The sequence below is a fragment of the Pollachius pollachius genome, assembly GCF_949987615.1.
Source record: "Pollachius pollachius genome assembly, chromosome: 2".
NCBI classification, from domain to species: Eukaryota; Metazoa; Chordata; class Actinopteri; order Gadiformes; family Gadidae; genus Pollachius; species Pollachius pollachius.
Window position 1 is genome coordinate 7,723,129 of NC_136935.1, and position 18,811 is coordinate 7,741,939.

An 18,811-nucleotide genomic window follows, 5' to 3' on the forward strand; every position below is an offset into this window, starting at 1 on the left:
GCATTGTGGGATACTGGAGCCAGATGTTGTTTTGATAATAGATCAACTACATACCATTTTATTTTACGTCAAGGTTGCCGAACAGTTATTGTATTTATAATATTTATTGTATATTATCATTATTTACAATTGAATAGCATTTTAGTAAATCATTTATGAAGATATAAATAAATATATAAAAATGAATATTACCAAAATTATGAAACCCTAATATAATATCTAACGGAGTGTTTAATTGAAAGTCTTGTCAGATCATGGATATAAGGTTGATATAGTGCAGACATCTTCCTTAGGCTTGTCATGAGTTTACAGCTGGTGGAAGAAGAAACCATACCCATGTGAAAACCACTCATTTCTAAACCAATCACCATCGGCCAAAACCAACAATCAGAAACACGTAAATCACAGCGGCTATGGTTAAAAGGAACTTTACTAGGTTATGAAACAAACATCCATTAAAATATTTACAAGAACACTCCAAAAACATTGAAAGAAACAAGGTTGCGAGGCGTGGAGCTGGGCTCAGTCCCGGGTGGTGCTGAATAGAGCTCAGATCTGGGTGGAAGTGGGGGGGGCTCAGATCTTGGTGGAGGAGTTGAGCTCAGATCTGGGTGGAGGTAGGGGGCTCAAATCTGGGTGGAGGTATGGTGCTCAAATCTTGGTGGAGGTGCGGGGCTCAGATCTGGGTGGAGCTGGCCGGCAGCGTGGACTTGTCCAGGTCGTCAAAGTAGGGGTGGGCCATGGCCTGGCGGGCCGAGATCCTTTTGGGTGGGTTGTAGATCAGGGTTTTCTACGGACAGAGGGGTGACAGTGTGTTAGACAACGAGTACAGGTGTGTGTTGGGGGGGTGTGCATTTTGCATTTGATCCGGCCAAAACCGGTCTGTGAAGGCTCCTCTTACACCGACCGATGGGAGTGTTGCCTTGCCAACGAGGCAGCGGTGATACAACAAGTAAGGCGAGGCCGTTCCGCGTTCAGAGTGCTCCTCGGAGCCGAACGTCACCTCGCTGTTCAAACACTCGCCGTGTTGACCAAAGGCCAGAACCGGAGGAGCTAGAACCCTCGACAGCCCGTCAGATCCCTGTCGGGTCCCGCGGCCGATCACAGACAGCCTGGCAACGTCCCAGGTAACGGTGCCATGGTTACGGTAACCTAGTGTAGCCACACGGGCCCAGAGGTGTAAGCCTCGTTCACATGCAGGAAGGATTTCCAGTTTCTAGCGTATTGGCCCAATTATAAGACCCCCTTTTCAAGTTTTAAAAAATATTTCGTAAAAATCATGATGTTTCAAAGCGCCGTGTGAGGATCAGAATAGGGATGGGCCGATGGTCGACTTTTACAGCTTAAAAAGCACCGCAAATTGTAATTGAAGTTAACTGGCACAGGTGGAAACGCATACAACGCAAACACTCTGTAGCGCTGACCTGCCGTATTGACTCACTGCTAAGAGAGGAGAAGGGCTCGAAACCTACCGGTCTGCTCGCACAGAGAAAGTACATCACACTCCGCTGCATGTCACTTTGAAAAAGTCAGTCTGTCTGTCCGTTAAGAGAATGGCGGAGCCAGTGTGTGTGTGTGTGTGTGTGTGTGTGTGTGTCTAAGAGAATGGCTGAGCTATTGCGTGTGTGTGCCTGAAGGAAGGTTTATTAGTTACGATGCGTTGAATTGTCAGAGGTTGACCAGACGGCTTCAATGAAACCAACTGAAAGAAGTAGAAAGGAGTAGTGGCATCCGGCGTTACATGAAACGGTGATATTGACGACCCCCTTGATAATAGTTTAAGAAAAAATGAGGAAAAAAAAAAAGGTAATTGGACGATGGAAGCTTGTAGACGAACGCCGTACCCTAGACCAGAACATCCAGGGCGCTCTACTGTCCGACCACTCCCAGAGAGGAGAGATGTGGAGGGGTGTGCGCGCTAGGGATGGGCAAAACGATTATTTCCAGGAATCAGTTCTTTCAGTTCCGTTCACTATCATGATTCGTTTGTTTTATTCGTTAAGTCAGATTACGTCATTTGAAAGGGAATCTCACAGGTGTCTGCCCCCCCCCCCCCCCCCTTTGCTTAAGTATTAGGTACCCCCGCCACTTAAGGATTTTTCCACAGCCTCCATAAGGGTACTGTCGGCGGTGGAAACGCCAGCCGTAATTGAGCTGTGGCAAGCCGCACCAAACGAGGGTGAATAAAACAAAGAAAAAAAATAATTCAGTCACGGTGCGCTCGGAAAACCAAAAAAGCAAATTTCTGTAGCATTGGCCTATACGACGCAGTTCGACCCTTTCCATGGTAGGCAAAACAATACTTTATTAAAGAATGCAATTGTGTTGTAGAACAAAATAAAAATAAAACGTATAAAGTGCTTGCATGATATTGAAGCCTCTGCGATCGTTGGTTAACTTGTGTGGCAGTGCCTTATCATTTGTTTACCCATGTGCCATGGCAACGCGATTGCCACCTGCTGTAGTACTCTCATTGGCTGAATCGTTGACTGTTTTAGACCCAATCAATATAAGGTCGCGGGGAGACGGAGCTCTGTTCGTTTATATATGTTATTAACGTGACCATATTGTTGTTTTATGTTAAAAAAAAAAAGAATCAAAGATTCAGTTCTCTTGTTCTGGGAATCAGTTCTCGTCGTTCATCTTCGGGATTTGTTCGTTGCGAACAAATCATTCACGACCGACCCATCCCTAGTGCGCGCAGACAGAGAAAATAACCTCTGCAAAGATCACCGAACCCAAGAGCTGGTCAAATAAAATATATTTATTTATTTATCGTATTTATCACCAGGAAGATGGGAATACAGATCTACTTTTAAAAAGGTCTTGACCCAGAATACAAGACAACCCCACGTTTTCAGACACATTTCCAATCTTATATTCTGGTCAATACGGTAATGCATTACTTTCCAAAGACCTAATCTTATGCCCCCTTTGTCTCGTTCATGCTAGCGTTCTGCATCGGCCCAGGGATCCCTCTGCGGAGTCACGTCCTCAGTCTGAACATCTACGTGTTGAACTCGTTCTACCGTCTGTCCTGGGCTAAACCACTCACTCCACTCAGAAAACCTCCCTACAAGAGGGGACCTAGAACCAGCCAATGAGAGCCCAGCTGGGATTAAAAAGGACCAGACCCCGTCATCCCCGTGGTTACTTACAGCCAGCAGGTCGAGGCCGTTCTTGTCCAGGTTCTTCACCATGGCGGCCAGGTTCCCCGCCTTCCACTTGGGGAAGGTGTTCTTGTAGTCGGGCAGGGACTCCACCTCTGGCCAGATGTCGTTGTTGGGGGTCCCGAGGGTCCTGGTGACAGAGACAGAGAGACAGACAGAGAGAGAGACAGAGACAGAGAGACAGAACAAGCCAATGAAGTCAGAAGCACACATGCATGGCAGAAAATGTGTTTGTTTTTCATCCAGAGTAATTCGTTATATAAATACCTTTTTTGTGTTAATGTAAGACTTTTAATGTTGGACATTGAATCATTAATAGACAACTTAAAAGTGAGTTTAGTGCAACGTTTTGGGATGGAATGTAAATGAATGGAGACAGACAGACGGACGTTAGAGAACGCCCCAGACCTCACGAGGAGGGTACAGAATTACAGGGACATCACCTGGCTCCCTTCTAACCAAACAAACCCACCCTAAAACACTGCATTTAAACAGCGCTTTTCTAACCAGTGGTCACTCAAAGCACTTTACAATACTGCCTAACATTCACACACCGACAGCGGAGTCAGCCACGCAGGGCGACAGCCAGCTCGTCGGGAGCAGTGAGGGTGAGGCGTCTTGCTCAGGGACACCTCGACAATCAGGTAGGAGGAGCCGGGGATCGAACTAGCAACCTTCCGGTGACCAGCCGACCCGCTCTACCTCGTGAGCCACATGCTGCCCGGTAAAAACGGGTCAGAACACGGCAGGCTCTGGCGCGCTCGTCCACCACGTGCCGGTCTGTACCTGAAGATGCGGAAGAGCTGGTCTATCTCCGAGTCCCCGTGGAACAGGGGCTTCTTGGTGGCCAGCTCGGCGAAGATGGTACCGATGCTCCACACGTCCACCGGCGTCGCGTAGCGCGCCGAGCCAAGCAGGACCTCGGGGGCCCGGTACCACAGGGTCACCACCTGGGGGGGGTTACGCACACAGAGGCACAACATCATCATCAGAACGCCATCAGTCACGTCACTGAGGGCCATGTCTTGTATACAGACGCAGCAGTTTGCACCGTTTGTATTTTAGCACTCGTCTTGTGAGTCTTCCATGGTTACCACCCACCTACACGCTCTCTTGGTGTCTTCTGTAATTCTGGGCCCGCCGCCGAGCCCCCGCCCTCCCGACCCCGGGGCTCTGGGCCCGCCTCCGACCCGTAGCCCCGCCCTCCTAGGGCTCTGGGCCCGCCTCCGACCCGTAGCCCCGCCCTCCTAGGGCTCTGGGCCCGCCTACCTCGTGCGTGTAGACGCGGATGGGGACGCCGAAGGCCCGCGCCAGACCGAAGTCGGCCAGCTTGATCACGCCCTTGTTGTCGATGAGCAGGTTCTGGGGCTTCAGGTCACGGTGCAGCACCCGCCGGCAGTGGCAGAACTGGATGCCCTCCAGGATCTGGTACAGGTAGCTCTGGGGGGGGGGGGGGGGGGAGAGGGGTGTGTGTGAAGGGCTGGTTCATACTGGACCAAGCTTTCCGTTGACACATTATTTATCCCATTGGAGATGATGATGTCATCAGCAGATGACTAGTCCATCACTCGCTAAGAAAATGGAAAACCTGAGAGAGCCTTGAGAATCACTCGTTCGTAAAACCATCACTTAAACAAGCCCGTGTAGTACATGTAGTAGCTTTAAATCCACACAAAAATCAATAAACCGGCAACAGAATTGATTCCTTCAGATTTCTGCATCTGTTTCTACTCCCTCTCTACTCCCTGTGTATACAGGAGATCCTTTCGAGGGCTAGGGGCCGGTTGGGCCAGGCTAGGGGCATGTTGGGCCAGGCTAGGGTCCAGTCGTGACAGATGTCTCTCCCAGGCGTACCTTGACCAGCATGGTGTCCATGTACTCGCTGGACGGGATGGAGTCCAGGTACTTCTTCAGGTCCATGGACAGGAACTCAAAGATGAGGTAGAGGCGCGACTCCTGCATCAGGACGTCCAGTAACCTGCCACACAAACGACACACAGAGAAAGAGTCCTGGATGTTTAGCGGGGGGGGGGGGAAACGCCCTCACCCTGAAGTCCCAACGACACTCGGCAGACGCAGGGAAGGCCTCACAGGGGACAGGACGGTCCAGAGAGACTGCTCTAAAACACCGCAAGGACCACACAGGTTGTTTATCAGGTTTTTCATTTCCCACCCCATTACGCAATATTGAATTACGCATGGATAGTATTGCCACGACAACGCTTCCACCAACAAACAAACGATGCAGCATATCTTAAATCATTTGAACTGCACACAGCAGTTCACTTTCCTGTGGATAAAAAAACTAGGCCGGTGAACGGGTCTGCGTTTACTACGGTTTCTGTTTGCAGATCCGTGTTGACAACACATCCACGAACAGCGTCCCTCCTCCTCCTCCTCCTCCTCTGCACCCTGACGTCATGACTGAAGCCTTTATTCTGCTGGTTGATTCGACTTGGGCAGCGCATTAATCACCTCTAGTCACAAAGTCGTCTCCTCGGTGGCTTTTGATTTATTAGCTCTGGTTAGAAAAAGCTACTTGGTACCGGGCAGAGACGAGAATAAACAGGAGCTGGGTAGCTAACAATCTGCTCCTTGTATCTTTAGAGATGCCTGCTGAGTGGCTTATCGTTTCCATCTCCTGGTCCACGAGAGCCAAATTATACTTCTGCAGCGAAACCCATCCTCTTTACATTATAAAGACACAAGGGAAGTGACTCTAGTCTCACAAGTCAGGCTTCAGATTGACATCTTAAGTCTGACGGCAGACGAGCTCAGACCTCAGTGAAGAGCGATTCAGTTTCATTCGCCTTGTTTATTTGGTTTCGACCAATGACGTCGGCGGAGATCGGTCAAGCGCTGTCCGCATTATTAAGACTAAGGCTTGAAGAGCCACCTGCTCTACTGACCGGGTCGCTGAGAGAGACATCCGCGGGTCGACATTAATCACGTTAGCCTCTGAATCAGAGCCGACCTCCTTACCCACACATCTACGCAACGCAAAGCCCAGGAGAAACTAGCTAGAGTGTGCTGGAACCGGGGGTCTGGGGGGGACATACTGGACCACGTTGGGGTGCTGGAGCTCCTTGAGCAGGGAGATCTCACGGACGGCTGTGCTGGGGACCCCCTCTTCCTCGCTCTCCAGGCGGATCTTCTTCATGGCCACCACCTGGCCCGTGCTCTTGTGTCGGCCCTTGTAGACCACGCCGTAGGTCCCTGGAAGACACCAACACAGTGTGGGTGTAAGGATAAACTGTTGCAGTGGTGTAATGGTCTTCTGTCCAGGTGGAAGGGAAATCATATCGTTAGATAGTATAATAATTTAGTCGTGTTGATGACTACACAAACATGTTCGAGTTGGGTAACCTGAACATCCCAATGTCACTTAATTAGGATCTTAAATAAGATTATAAGGCAATATTTGTACACTACCCTTCAAACACCAACACCATATTTTAAAATAAATGTATAAGAGGTAGTAAAATACATACAATAGTGCTACTTACAGGAATGACAAGTCAGTCACCTCAAATCCATCCATGTTTAACGCATCGGTTGAGTGTCAATGAATCTGAATAATAAGACGAGCGTCGGGCCTTACCTTCTCCGATCTTCTCGATTTTCAGGTAGTCATCCATAGCTTACTGAAATAAAGCAGACACAACGGTGAAACATCAGCAGGAGGTTCTCGCTGAACAACACACACACAACCATCCATGCAGCTGCTGTCCCACACGTTAGTTAAGAGTTAAGATGACGCAGACGGTGAACCTGGACTGAAGTGACTTAATGACACACACACACACACACACACACACACACACACACACACTAAATGTCTGATCAGGTTTCATTTTACATCCATCCGAGTGAACTCATGAAGTCGTATTGTAAAACAATCGGAATTAACTAAAGTGATCCGATTTTATGTTAAAGGGATTTATTAATCACTTCAGAAGTCTTGTCTTCACAGCGACAGCCATCGTCTGCAACACATTCAACTAACAACACACAACTAACCAGAAAGTATTTAAGCTACAAAATGAACAGTTACCTGCGGTTGAGACTCGATGAAGTGAAGAAAAAGGAGAAAATGAGCAATGTAACGACTCAGAGTGCTCTAACTAGACGTCTCTACTCTAACGACTGGTATGAAATGGACGCCGCCAACGTTGGTTCAAAAAAAGAGGCCAATCGGCCGTCCCGATGCCTTTCAAAAGGGCCAATCAGAGAAGGGGAGCGTCGTCCCCGTGACCTGCGAAGAAGACCCGCGATTGGCTTGTTGTCTACCGTAAATACAGTAATACGAGTCTCTCCGCTTTCGATCATACGTCAGGCCCTAGTTACCCCACTCAAGTGTAACACGTGTCATCCCAATGTAATGTGATTATCGGTGTGTTTGTACATAAGCACAACCACTAAAGTTCCTTCACAGCCGTTGCTTATGCTGCCAGAAAGTGTCACTTGTATTTTGTGCTTGGAACGTATGATGCTATATAAATACAGTTGCCTTGCAACCTTATTCACATAAATATATTTATATGAATACAAGTAGGTTTCCCCTTAACAAGTTTTAGTTTATTACTTTTATTTATTTGAACTATTATAGCCATAAATATCACTTTTTATACTAATGGAATGTTTAGATTAATCATTGTGCATGATTATTAAAAAGATGACCAATTTCACTGTTTTTTCTCACACACACAAAAGTAAAGACAAAGTTGAATAGAGACAAAGTAAATTTTTTTTATTGATCAATGGTTTATAAAAGAGCATGAGTTATGCAGCGATGTCATCGAACATGAAGGGTTGACAGTTGGTCCAGCGGAAGGTTCACTGCTTCCCGTTTCCACGTGGGGGTTGACAGTTGGTCCAGTGGTGGGTTCACTGCTTCCCATTACCGTTGATGGGGATCTTCTTGAAGGCTTCGGAGTCCAGCAGGGCCCTGATCTTAGGCCGGGCGGACATCTTCTTGACCAGGTCACTGAGTTTGGGGAAGTTATCCAGGGACTTGGGGCACAGAACCAGGTGGTTCAACATCAGGTCAAACAGGTTGTAGTCCGCGAACGACACCTGAGGGCCAGACACAAGGGAAGACTGAGCATGGAGGCTGTGATTGAAGGAGGACTTTTATTTTGAAATGGTCAAAATTCCAACTGATTTTAAAATGGGAATCAAAACAACAAATTCGAATCAGGATTTTGGTTGCACAAAACATGCTTTGCATGTTTAAGGTAAAAAAAAAAAAAAAAAAAAAACTAACCCCACACAAAACCATGCATTATAAAAGCTGCTCACCTCTTTCCCAACCAGAAAGCCGGAGTTGGATTTAGCCATGAACGTCTCAAACTTGCAGAGGATGTTCGGGAGGTCTTTGAGGTACGCTTCCTTGCCGGTGTCCTGAAATAAACCACCGAGGCGAAACATGATCACATACTCACCTTAATGTATTCATGTACTCAATGTATTGAACATAATGTATCAAACTATTAAAAGGGCCCCTTATTATACCACCAGGTGTGAGTGTGATTAGCCGTTACAAGCCGTTTTGAAAGTTTGCCTCTTCTGACATCAAAAGTGTGTGTGTCCACCTAGATGTGTGCCGGACAGATCAGTCTACCAGCCTACCCAGTGAGGATAATAGGTGCCCTTTGAGGCGTGTCTCCACTCACGTATTCTTGGTAGATTAATTTGATGTACTTGGAACGCAGGTCCTCAACGCCGTCGTTCATCATGTCGATCAGAGAGGCCTCACGGTTGTCCTTCCCGTATGCTCCTGGAGACGGACAACACCAACACGCAGACGCCATCAGCTAAGGGTCGGGTTAGTCTGTGGCCAGTGTCACCACGGTAACCGGAGCCTGCTCTGGCCTTTGATTTGATTTATTTGGAATAAAAGACATATCCAAGGGATATAAGAAAAACATGACAAAGTGCAAGCACTTATTTCCATCATGGTCCCTGATGTTACAAGACAGGACATATATCCACATAAAACATCATAAAAATAGACTGAGAGGCTAAACATATAAAATAATCTTCCCTAACCCTTACTTTCTGTATCAAATTGCATACATAGACAAACACCAACAGACAGCTCACATGGAGGAAGACATGTTAGTGTCACTAGGGATTTAAATTCACCATGAGCCAGAACCTTTTTTCTGAAACAATGATAGTCGTCTATGCTCTTAATTTCCAAAGGTAATTTATTCCAGTTCACCACACCACTATATTTTAGAGTACACTTACCAATGTTTGTTTTGAACTTAGGCAAGTACAAGTCTGCATTACTAGCTATGGTGTGGTAAGCATGGGCATCCCTACTCCTCATGAAGTTATTTTTAAAAGGTATGCCCTAACTTGTGATTGCAAACATTATGGACCACCCTGAGCTGGAACTGAAATGCCCTGGCCTCCAGGGGGAGCCAGCCCAGCAGTTGGAACTGGAGCTTACCCACATGATCCCTTGATGTGAGACCAAGCACTACCCTGACTAACCTATTCGGAGCATCCTGCAGTTTGTCTTTTAGGGCCATAGTAAGACCAACATACCATTTGTATGAGGCTGTATGAAGCCTAGTGATTGTAGACTGGGTAGCCCCGCCCATTCTGCCGGCGATTTGCGTTCACTCTGCAGAAGAGCAATACATTTCTTTCTGCTTCCGAAATGTTTTTGCGGGAGCCGTCACCAAGCTGGCTTCTCCCCCCCCGCCAAAGGGAAAGTGAAGCGGTGGCAAACAGCCAATTGCGTACAGAGTCAGTTGAACCAGGCCCAATGTTAACGCCTCTTGAGCTGAAGAAAATGACAGCAGCTTCCCCAGGCAATAACAAGGCCATAGTGATTGGGTAGCCATCCATCCTCTCTAGATGGGCCCCCGTTCTACCACCAGGTGTGAGGGGAGGAGCCTTTACACGATCAACCCGCTAGGGGCATCACCAGTGGGAGTACGATGGATTGATCCGCCTACCATTTGTAACAGTCCACTGGTTAAGCTGCCTGGTCACACACCTGGTGCTGAAGGGCATAGGGCCCCTTTGTGATGCATATTGCCCTGACGGTCAAGGTGTTTGCTCCGCAGAAGGCTCCTCCCCCCCAGTCACATTACCCCGGAACAACAGCAGGTACATAATCCCCATTCTGAATAAGTAATGCATTTATAATTTGTCTTGCTCTTTTAAACCAACCGTAACACACAGTGGTGTCACCATGTGTTACGGTTGGTTTAAAAGAGCAAGACAGATGCTCCATATGCTACGTCAAGACAGATGCTCATTAGGCTTCGTCACCATGGCTACGGCCCAGGTGGCGCAGGATGGCGTTGGACTGGAACAGGACCAGATCTCCGTCCTCCAGCTTAGGCATCTGGCCGAACACCTGAACCAATGACAGGGAGGAGACACACGGGTTAGACTCCTGAGAAGAAAAAGCTTCCATGCAAGATATACAGGTCAGACGATCACTGGAGGTTGCGATTGGTCCACCAGGGAGCGGAGAAGGTCTACTCACACAGGTGGCCTTCAGGTCTCCCTTCTGCCATTCCTCCATGGTCACATGCACCTCCTTCAGCTCCTGGCCCTTGTCAGCCAGCATGATCTTGATGGCGCCAAGGCGGCCTGAAAACGCAGACGCAGAGACCAACTTAGGAGAGCGCTGGATGGGACTTAAACTTAGTTACAGTATCACAACGTAAACACAACATAAACACGACGGGTGGTCAGATCACGAGGGAATGGATATGCTCAGTTGAAATGTTACTGTATTACAATACGATCGATTTAGGCCTGCATTTACATTAGGCCTGCATTTCAAGTAAACATAAAAAGTGCATAAGGCCTACATGTCAAGTAAGCAGAACAGGTACCCCATCTGTAGTGACTGAGACAACCTTTTATAGATCAATCCCCCTCTTTGACAGAATCTCCTTAATAGCCTCATAAATATCTTCTCGTCTTGTGTGTGTCTTAGGTGGTGTTAGACCCAACAGGTCCTCCAAAAGCTGGGCATTATCCGTTACATCTGAAGACTCATCAATGGCTAAGGATATGCATGGGGCACTCTGAACAGCCGCAGCAAGCTGTGACAGTGCGTCATCTGATAACATTTCAGATTGTCGTTGCAGCTGACATTGGGATTTGCTTTATTTTTTCACACAATTCATCCCTTTGTTTACCTTCAAGTAACGTCTCGGCAGCGGCGTTCAAGCACTCCTTCACAACAGTCGCGTCACTCAAAGTTTTTTTATGTTGCCCCAAAATCCATGCAATCTTAAGTGAGCATTCATTTGCACGTTGCTGGCCTGTAAATGAGTGTGTGAAGACTCGCGTAGACCTCTCATACTGAGCTCTCAGCTCGGATATTTTCCGCGCTCTTACTTCTGACTTCTGGGGATGCTTTTCCTCGAAGGATCTGTGTTTGGATTCGTAATGCCCCTTAAAATTCCCGCTTTTTATCAGCGCCACGGTTTCAACACATAAAAGACACAACAAAGGTTTTGTACTGCCTTTCGGGAGAATGAACATTTATTGGTCAGTCCATTCATCTTTAAAATGTCTGTTTTCGTGGTCAACTTTCCTAATTTTCGAGCAAGCCATTTTCTCCTTCCAAATTGCTCTTCCGGTAAACAAACAATTTGATTGTTTTTTTTTTGAGTGACGCTATTATGCACATGCCGTGACATACGGAGGGAGGGGGGGAGTTCGGTGAGTGCATGATCTTCGCTCGGTGAAGATGATTACTTTTTGCTGTTTTTATGCTGTACTACGGACTATTCTGCCTTTCAATTAGTAAATCAGTGAGAAATGTCTTAATTAACATAATCATGCTTTGTATAGTGAAATCATAAAGAAAAATAAGAAAAAAAAAAAAAAAACGCTTTATTTTAAATTGGTCATGGGTCCGGATAGGACCGTCACTTGGTCCGGACCCGGACCCGGACCGCGGTCCGCCGTTTAGAGATGCCTGATCTAGGTCATTCTTTCCCAAAGACTGGGTCATGGGAGATTTTAATTGGGTAGCCAAATAAATGCATATTAAAAGAAAATACAACTTTTTTTTTATTACAGAAATACTTTTGCACTAATTTGGCATCTATCTCTACATTTTCAGTTTTGACTGTCTTACTTCTTGCTGCTGAAACACCCAAATGTATCCCCTGGGGAATTAATAAAGTTGTATCACAACGAATTGATTGATTGATTGATTGATTGACTGTTTGATAACAATAGCTTCCCATAAACACACGCCTACCTGTTCGGCATGAGCATTTAAAAAAACTTTAAACAAGAAGCATGTTTTTCATAGTACTGTACTATTTTTTATATTGGGTCGCAATGGTTTGTAATTTAAACGAAATAGGTCTCCAGAAAAAAAGTTTAGGATACGCTGATCTAGGTGATAATAAGAAACGAATTATTTCATTAAGTGCCCACACAACAAAAGTCAGTTTTCGGGATGTGAAACTTTAGCTTTGAAAAGATCGTTCTGCATAAACCACAGGTACAAACCAACACATCTTCCTGCCATTTAAATATCCAACAACATATTAATATAGATAACTTTTATACAGCAAACGGTCGACTCGCACATACGCACACAAAATCTGTTTCCAAAACAAGAGCAACACGGAATCACACGACGCGCGGACACGTTCAATAGTCCGCGTTCAAAGGTCATGGTCGGCACCGTTCTGCTACTGGGGGGCGTCCCATTTTGGTTTAGATTTGCAACATGAATGAAAATATGAAGTGAAAATACCTTTGACTGAAAAGTAGGTTGCGGTGTATGGAGGCACTGCAGAGGAAAGAAATGAGAGAAGTTCAAGTTCAGAGAACGGCCGAACATTGTGGAAGCATGCACTCTACCAAATCACAGACGATGCAACACGTGTCCTGCAGAACATAAACAAGATGCATGCATGATTTTAACCCAATGTAGAGGCACACATCTCAGATTCTATACACTTACTGGTTAGTCGGTCTGGTGTGCTGTCGTCGCTGTCTGAGGGAGCGAATGACAAAGTGTCAGCGGGGATCGGGTTATATAATCCCCAGGAGGAGGGATTGAGACGATCGAGCAACTCCCTCCCTCCCTCTCCCCTTAACTCCCTCCCTCACACGCTAATGATTTGTGTCGAGTCATCGTGAGTGAGCAAACAATCAGATGAGGGTTTCACCTTGTCTAAAGTATGAATTCAGTATGAATTGCTTTGGTGTGCTGTCACGCAACGCTGTCAAGCCACGGAAATCTACCAAGTGTGCTGGGATTTTCACAATAAAAGCCCACCATTTGTATGGTTTCGAAAAATACAGGAAGTGTATAACAATGGATTGAAGGAAGATACGTACAGTTGTTATAGTCATTGAAAGTAATTGTAACTTAAACAACAAAAAGTTGATAATCAATATATTTGGAGGTTATAGTGTTGATGGGGAGATATACTTTAGCCATTTATCAAACGAGCTCATCTAAAACCACGTTCAGACACATGTCATTAAGGTGAGGCGTTAGGACGTCATGGGGAATCGAACCCAGAACCTTACATTATGCTACTTATCTCTCTGAACTGTACCTATATGCAGGGTGCGATTTGCCGGTGGGGATGGTGGGGATTATCCCCCCCTCTGGTTTACACGTCCTACCCTCTGCTGAATTATTTTTATCCTCGGTGGGGATAAAAATTATCCCCCCCACCCAAAGTATTTTCACCATTACATCGTAATAATTAACAACCAAAATACACAGGGTCCGTCTTCATTTTGAAACATTTTAAAATGTTTCTCAAAATTATCCCCCCCTCTGGTTTTTTCACAAATCGCACCCTGCCTATACGGCCGTATTAGTTACTATTACAGCTATGATGCATGCCGTTGTCTTGTGTCGCAGTCTGCAGTTGACCTCTAACTTGCACCCAGCTCGGCCGCTATTTGATCATATGAAAATGAGGTGTGTCATGAGTCAGCAACTTTTGAGACAACTACGGAAAAGTAAAAACTAGTAGTGTGGGCAGGGCCGGCCCTGTACACCTGGGGACCCTAAGCAGGATAATTTTGGGGCTCTGCTTTGCGGTTGATAAAGTAGTTTTGACACAGAGAACAAGCAACTGTATGCATTCATAACCCTTACGGTTTTTATCCGTACCTCTTTGAACATGATTAGCCGCAATTATTTATTACTTATTAAGTATACTCACTGAAACAGTCAAAGTAAAGCTTACACACTGCATAATCGTCAAGCTTGACACACATAATATTGATTCTTAAAATGAAGAAGTCTAAACCCTCTGGTGTGCAGGGACGAAAACGCAAAAAATAAGACGAAAAGAAAGCCCAGTATAGATGTAAGTGACCTCAGCCATTATAGTGTCAAACTAAATAGTATTGTGCATCACCTAATATTGCTGCCACTCAGCTATCACTAGCTAGCGGCTGTTAACCTACTTTGCTAGCTTGCTACATATTACTAGCTTACATAACTTCAATGATAACCTACATGAATGTAAATGTAAAATGACGATGTTTTTTAATTGGCCAGATGCACTCAGGCAATATTTGCAGAGCCCAGCACCAGCAGGAGAAAGGACACCTGATCCTTCATGTTCACTTCTCTCTGAACTTTTTAAGTTCCTACAACTAGTACCATTGTTGCTGTTTTTGACATGAGGAAGTCTAGACGAGTCAAATTCTAAGTCTGCGTCAATTGGGTGAATAGAAATGCCACATACAACTGTTCAACTATAATTTGAGATAGGGAAAGAACTGCCCTCTTTTAATTTTGTAGTGGTATGTACAGTATCCATAATAGCACTTTTGTTTTTAGTTTGAGTGTACAGTTAATCCAGTTTATGGGTCATAAACTCGCACACATAAAAGTGTCCTTACAGTGTGCTTAAGAGCTTTTATTTATGGAGTTCATCCATTGTCATAATTTGTTAAATATCCTTGAACATTATTTTGGCACTTTTGTGTGTGCAATCTATTAGACTTGATCCTTTTTGCTTATTTGTTAATAGTTGATTTCATGTAAAATATCCTTGAGCATCTTTCATTTATGTATGGAGGTTGTTTATGTATGTTTATGTGTTTATGTATGTATATAAGTTATTTAAAATAATAAAAAATAAAATGTTCTGAAACTTTTCTGTTGTTTCTCCATGCATCACACATTGTTTAATTGCAACGTAGTATAGTAACGCAAAGTGGGTGAAAAAACTAAGCAAAATAAAGGTAAATCTGTGTCTTCAGTGATGTTTAATATATTAATGTCAATTAACAGGGCAACGCTCCGCTCGCTATGGGAACAGTAATATCCATATGTATGGGACCTTGTATCAAGCTGAGATGTACCAAACAGCTTCAAAAAGCTCTGTGGCGTGAAGGATGGTGGGAAGGCCCGCGTCTAGCCGCTGCCGTCCGAAATAATGGGGGCGTTGTTTTGGACGTGGCGCTTCGGTGCCGGTGTGTGTTGGGCTTTAGCCAGAACAGGTTAAACCAGCCGTCCGCACACACACACACACACACACTCCACTGAGTGTGTGAGGGTGTGTGTGTGGAGCACCGTTGGCATGTTTATTTACTGACCCACTTTACAATAAACTGCAGGCAACGCCCCGCTCGCTATGGGAACAGGGGGCGCAAAACTCAATCTCGCCTGGGGCTACCAAAGGGCTAGAACCGGCCCTGGAGGAGAGAGGCGATGTCGGACGAAGGTAGCGAGCTTCGTTTAGCTTCGTCATGTATCATATCGTCGTCATCGCGGTTGCCAGTTTAGGATCAGTCAAACCAGCGCCTGCGCTGAATCAATCATCATGTTCCTTGCTTGTTGCCCTCTCAGAAACACCGAGCATTATATTAACAACATGTGTAGGGTTGCCAGGTCAGTCAGAATCAGGTAATTTTAGGTTATCATGATCAGACCTCTGTACAGTCTATGGGGAGACAGACAGTCAAAATTCGTAATTCCACCATTGTTTTCTTATACTAATATGAGCTGCATGTTTATAACGTGTCTTTTCTTGGGGGCCCCTGGCGGTTGGGGGCCCTATGTGGCCGCTTAGTTTGCGTATAGGGAGGGCCGGCTCTGAGTGGGGGAATAACCAGGTGGTACAACCACCAACCTGGCATAGGTTGTACAACAACCTATGCCTGAACTTAACTGTAACCTATACCTTAACTTAGCTATCGCTAACCTTATACCTTAGGTTAGCCATTTCTAACCTAAAATCGAAACCTTATCTCTAATCGAATACCTAACCTTAATTACCTCTAACCTAAGACCTAAACTTAACTCCAACCTAGTACTTAAACCACTTCACTTAACCATCTCTAACCTAATACCTAAACGAAAGCATCTCTACCCTCACACCTAAACTTAACCTAACCCAAACTAACATTTCCATTTCCAACACATTATGGAAAAAAATCCAATCCGATTGGATTTGAGTTGTTATAGTTGAGACCTTGACCTCAACTCATCAATCATTTACTATATAACAATTGTAAAACATTTAGGTACCCTTTGCTTTACACACACACTCACTCTCACACACACACACACACACACACACACACACACACACACACACACACACACACACATGCACGCAGGCACGCACGCACACACACACACGGTGCTGCAGAGAAACAGCCTGAACACGGGGGGGGGGCATGGCCGTAGGTGTGTGTTGTTCTTCACACTGAGTACCTCCCTCAGGTCCCTCTGGAACCTCAGTCAGTCTCTTTGGGAGTGTGTGAGTAAGGTGCTTGGTCTCAGCAGCCTCACCTGGTCACGTCTGATTGGACTCTTGGGCTGGGTGGGGCTGCACACCTGTTGCACATTGAGTATCAGTGTGTAAAGCCGGCCACACACCGGCGCCGCGGTGCGCATTTCACACGCGTCAATTGCCGCTCCTAGTACCAACAGGAAGCGACGCGCTGCAGCACCGTTGTGATATGTTTTGAAAGAAGCAGATCACCAAACTTAGTCGGTATTGGCTACCATAACGTTTTACCAGTTATTTTATTACTACATATATGGGCCTGATGCCCATGATCCTCTGTTTGTGCTTACAATGATAGTCACATTAATTCATAGTTAATATCCATATGTATAGGACCTTGTATCAAGCCGAGATGTACCAAACAGCTTCAAAACGGGCCTTTTCAGGGGCGGCGATGCTTGGGAATAGAACTGTGGCGTGAAGGATGGTGGGAAGGCCTGCGCGTCTAGCCGCTGCCGGTGTCGGCTAGTACGTCCGAAATAATGGGAGTGTTCTTTTGGACGTGGCGCTTCGGCGCCGGTGTGTGTTGGGCTTTAGCCAGAACAGGTTAAACCAGCCGTCCCCACACACACACACACACACACTCCACTGAGTGTGTGAGGGTGTGTGTGTGGAGCACCGTTGGCATGTTTATTTACTGACCCACTTTACAATAAACTGCAGGCAACGCCCCGCTCGCTATGGGAACAGGGGGCGCAAAACTCAATCTCACCTGGGGCTACCAAAGCGCTAGAACCGGCCCTGGAGGAGAGAGGCGATGTCGAACGAAGGTAGCGAGCTTCGTTTAGCTTCGTCATGTATCATATCGTCGTCATCGCGGTTGCCAGTTTAGGATCAGTCAAACCAGCGCCTGCGCTGAATCAATCATCATGTTCCTTGCTTGTTGCCCTCTCAGAAACACCGAGCATTATATTAACAACATGTGTAGGGTTGCCAGGTCAGTCAGAATCAGGTAATTTTAGGTTATCATGATCAGACCTCTGTACAGTCTATGGGGGAGACAGACAGTCAAAATTCGTAATTCCACCATTGTTTTCTTATACTAATATGAGCTGCATGTTTATAACGTGTCTTTTCTTGGGGGCCCCTGGCGGTTGGGGGCCCTATGTGGCCGCTTAGTTTGCGTATAGGGAGGGCCGGCTCTGAGTGGGGGAATAACCAGGTGGTACAACCACCAACCTGGCATAGGTTGTACAACAACCTATGCCTGAACTTAACTGTAACCTATACCTTAACTTAGCTATCGCTAACCTTATACCTTAGGTAAGCCATTTCTAACCTAAAATCGAAACCTTATCTCTAATCGAATACCTAACCTTAATTACCTCTAACCTAAGACCTAAACTTAACTCCAACCTAGTACTTAAACCACTTCACTTAACCATCTCTAACCTAATACCTAAACAAAACCATCTTTACCCTCACACCTAAACATTGAAGTACCCCTCACAGTGGCCTCTATATCAGATGATATGAAAATGTGATTCTGTCATGAGTCAGCAACTTTTGAGTCATTGGCTGAAGATTAATAATCCTAGTAGTTAATAATTCTAGAGGAGTTGTGTGGGAATATTAATGTCCACTCAAGGAGACAGAAGGGAATATCCTTCATGGATTCATTTGGGAATGATGATGAATACATCCCAGCTCTTCATTTTCAAACCAAAGAACCACCCACCATACATTTCACGCTCAGATTTATCCCCTTCTCAGAAACACGTAATAAACAGTTTATTACGAACATAAGGTCCAGTACAGTCTGAGTCGTTAAAATTGAAAGACATTAATGCAGAAAACGACAAGATTTGCTTTATGTCTTTATGAAGTTCATTGTTTTTTTCTCAATCCATTTGTATTTGC

General features: G+C 45.6%; 2 protein-coding genes across 2 annotated transcripts; both read right to left on the reverse strand.

The window, feature by feature from the left end:
• Window positions 1–412: 412 nt before the first annotated feature.
• On the reverse strand, window positions 413–7,319 carry cdk1 (cyclin dependent kinase 1). Its single transcript, XM_079758521.1, has 8 exons — window positions 7,225–7,319; window positions 6,772–6,814; window positions 6,230–6,386; window positions 5,025–5,148; window positions 4,440–4,610; window positions 3,957–4,120; window positions 3,159–3,300; window positions 413–790 (listed from the first exon to the last, which is right to left on the reverse strand). Exons 2-8 carry the CDS (start codon window positions 6,806–6,808, stop codon window positions 677–679), a joined length of 909 nt encoding a protein of 302 aa, XP_079614647.1. The 5' UTR covers window positions 6,809–6,814; window positions 7,225–7,319; the 3' UTR covers window positions 413–676.
• A 580-nt stretch (window positions 7,320–7,899) lies between these two features.
• On the reverse strand, window positions 7,900–13,258 carry LOC307071853 (glutathione S-transferase P-like). The gene is made up of 7 exons (XM_079730964.1): window positions 13,141–13,258; window positions 12,931–12,966; window positions 10,684–10,790; window positions 10,464–10,551; window positions 8,846–8,949; window positions 8,472–8,573; window positions 7,900–8,246 (listed from the first exon to the last, which is right to left on the reverse strand). Coding segments are annotated over exons 1-7 (627 nt in total). The 5' UTR covers window positions 13,142–13,258; the 3' UTR covers window positions 7,900–8,057.
• Between the last annotated feature and the right edge of the window lie 5,553 nt (window positions 13,259–18,811).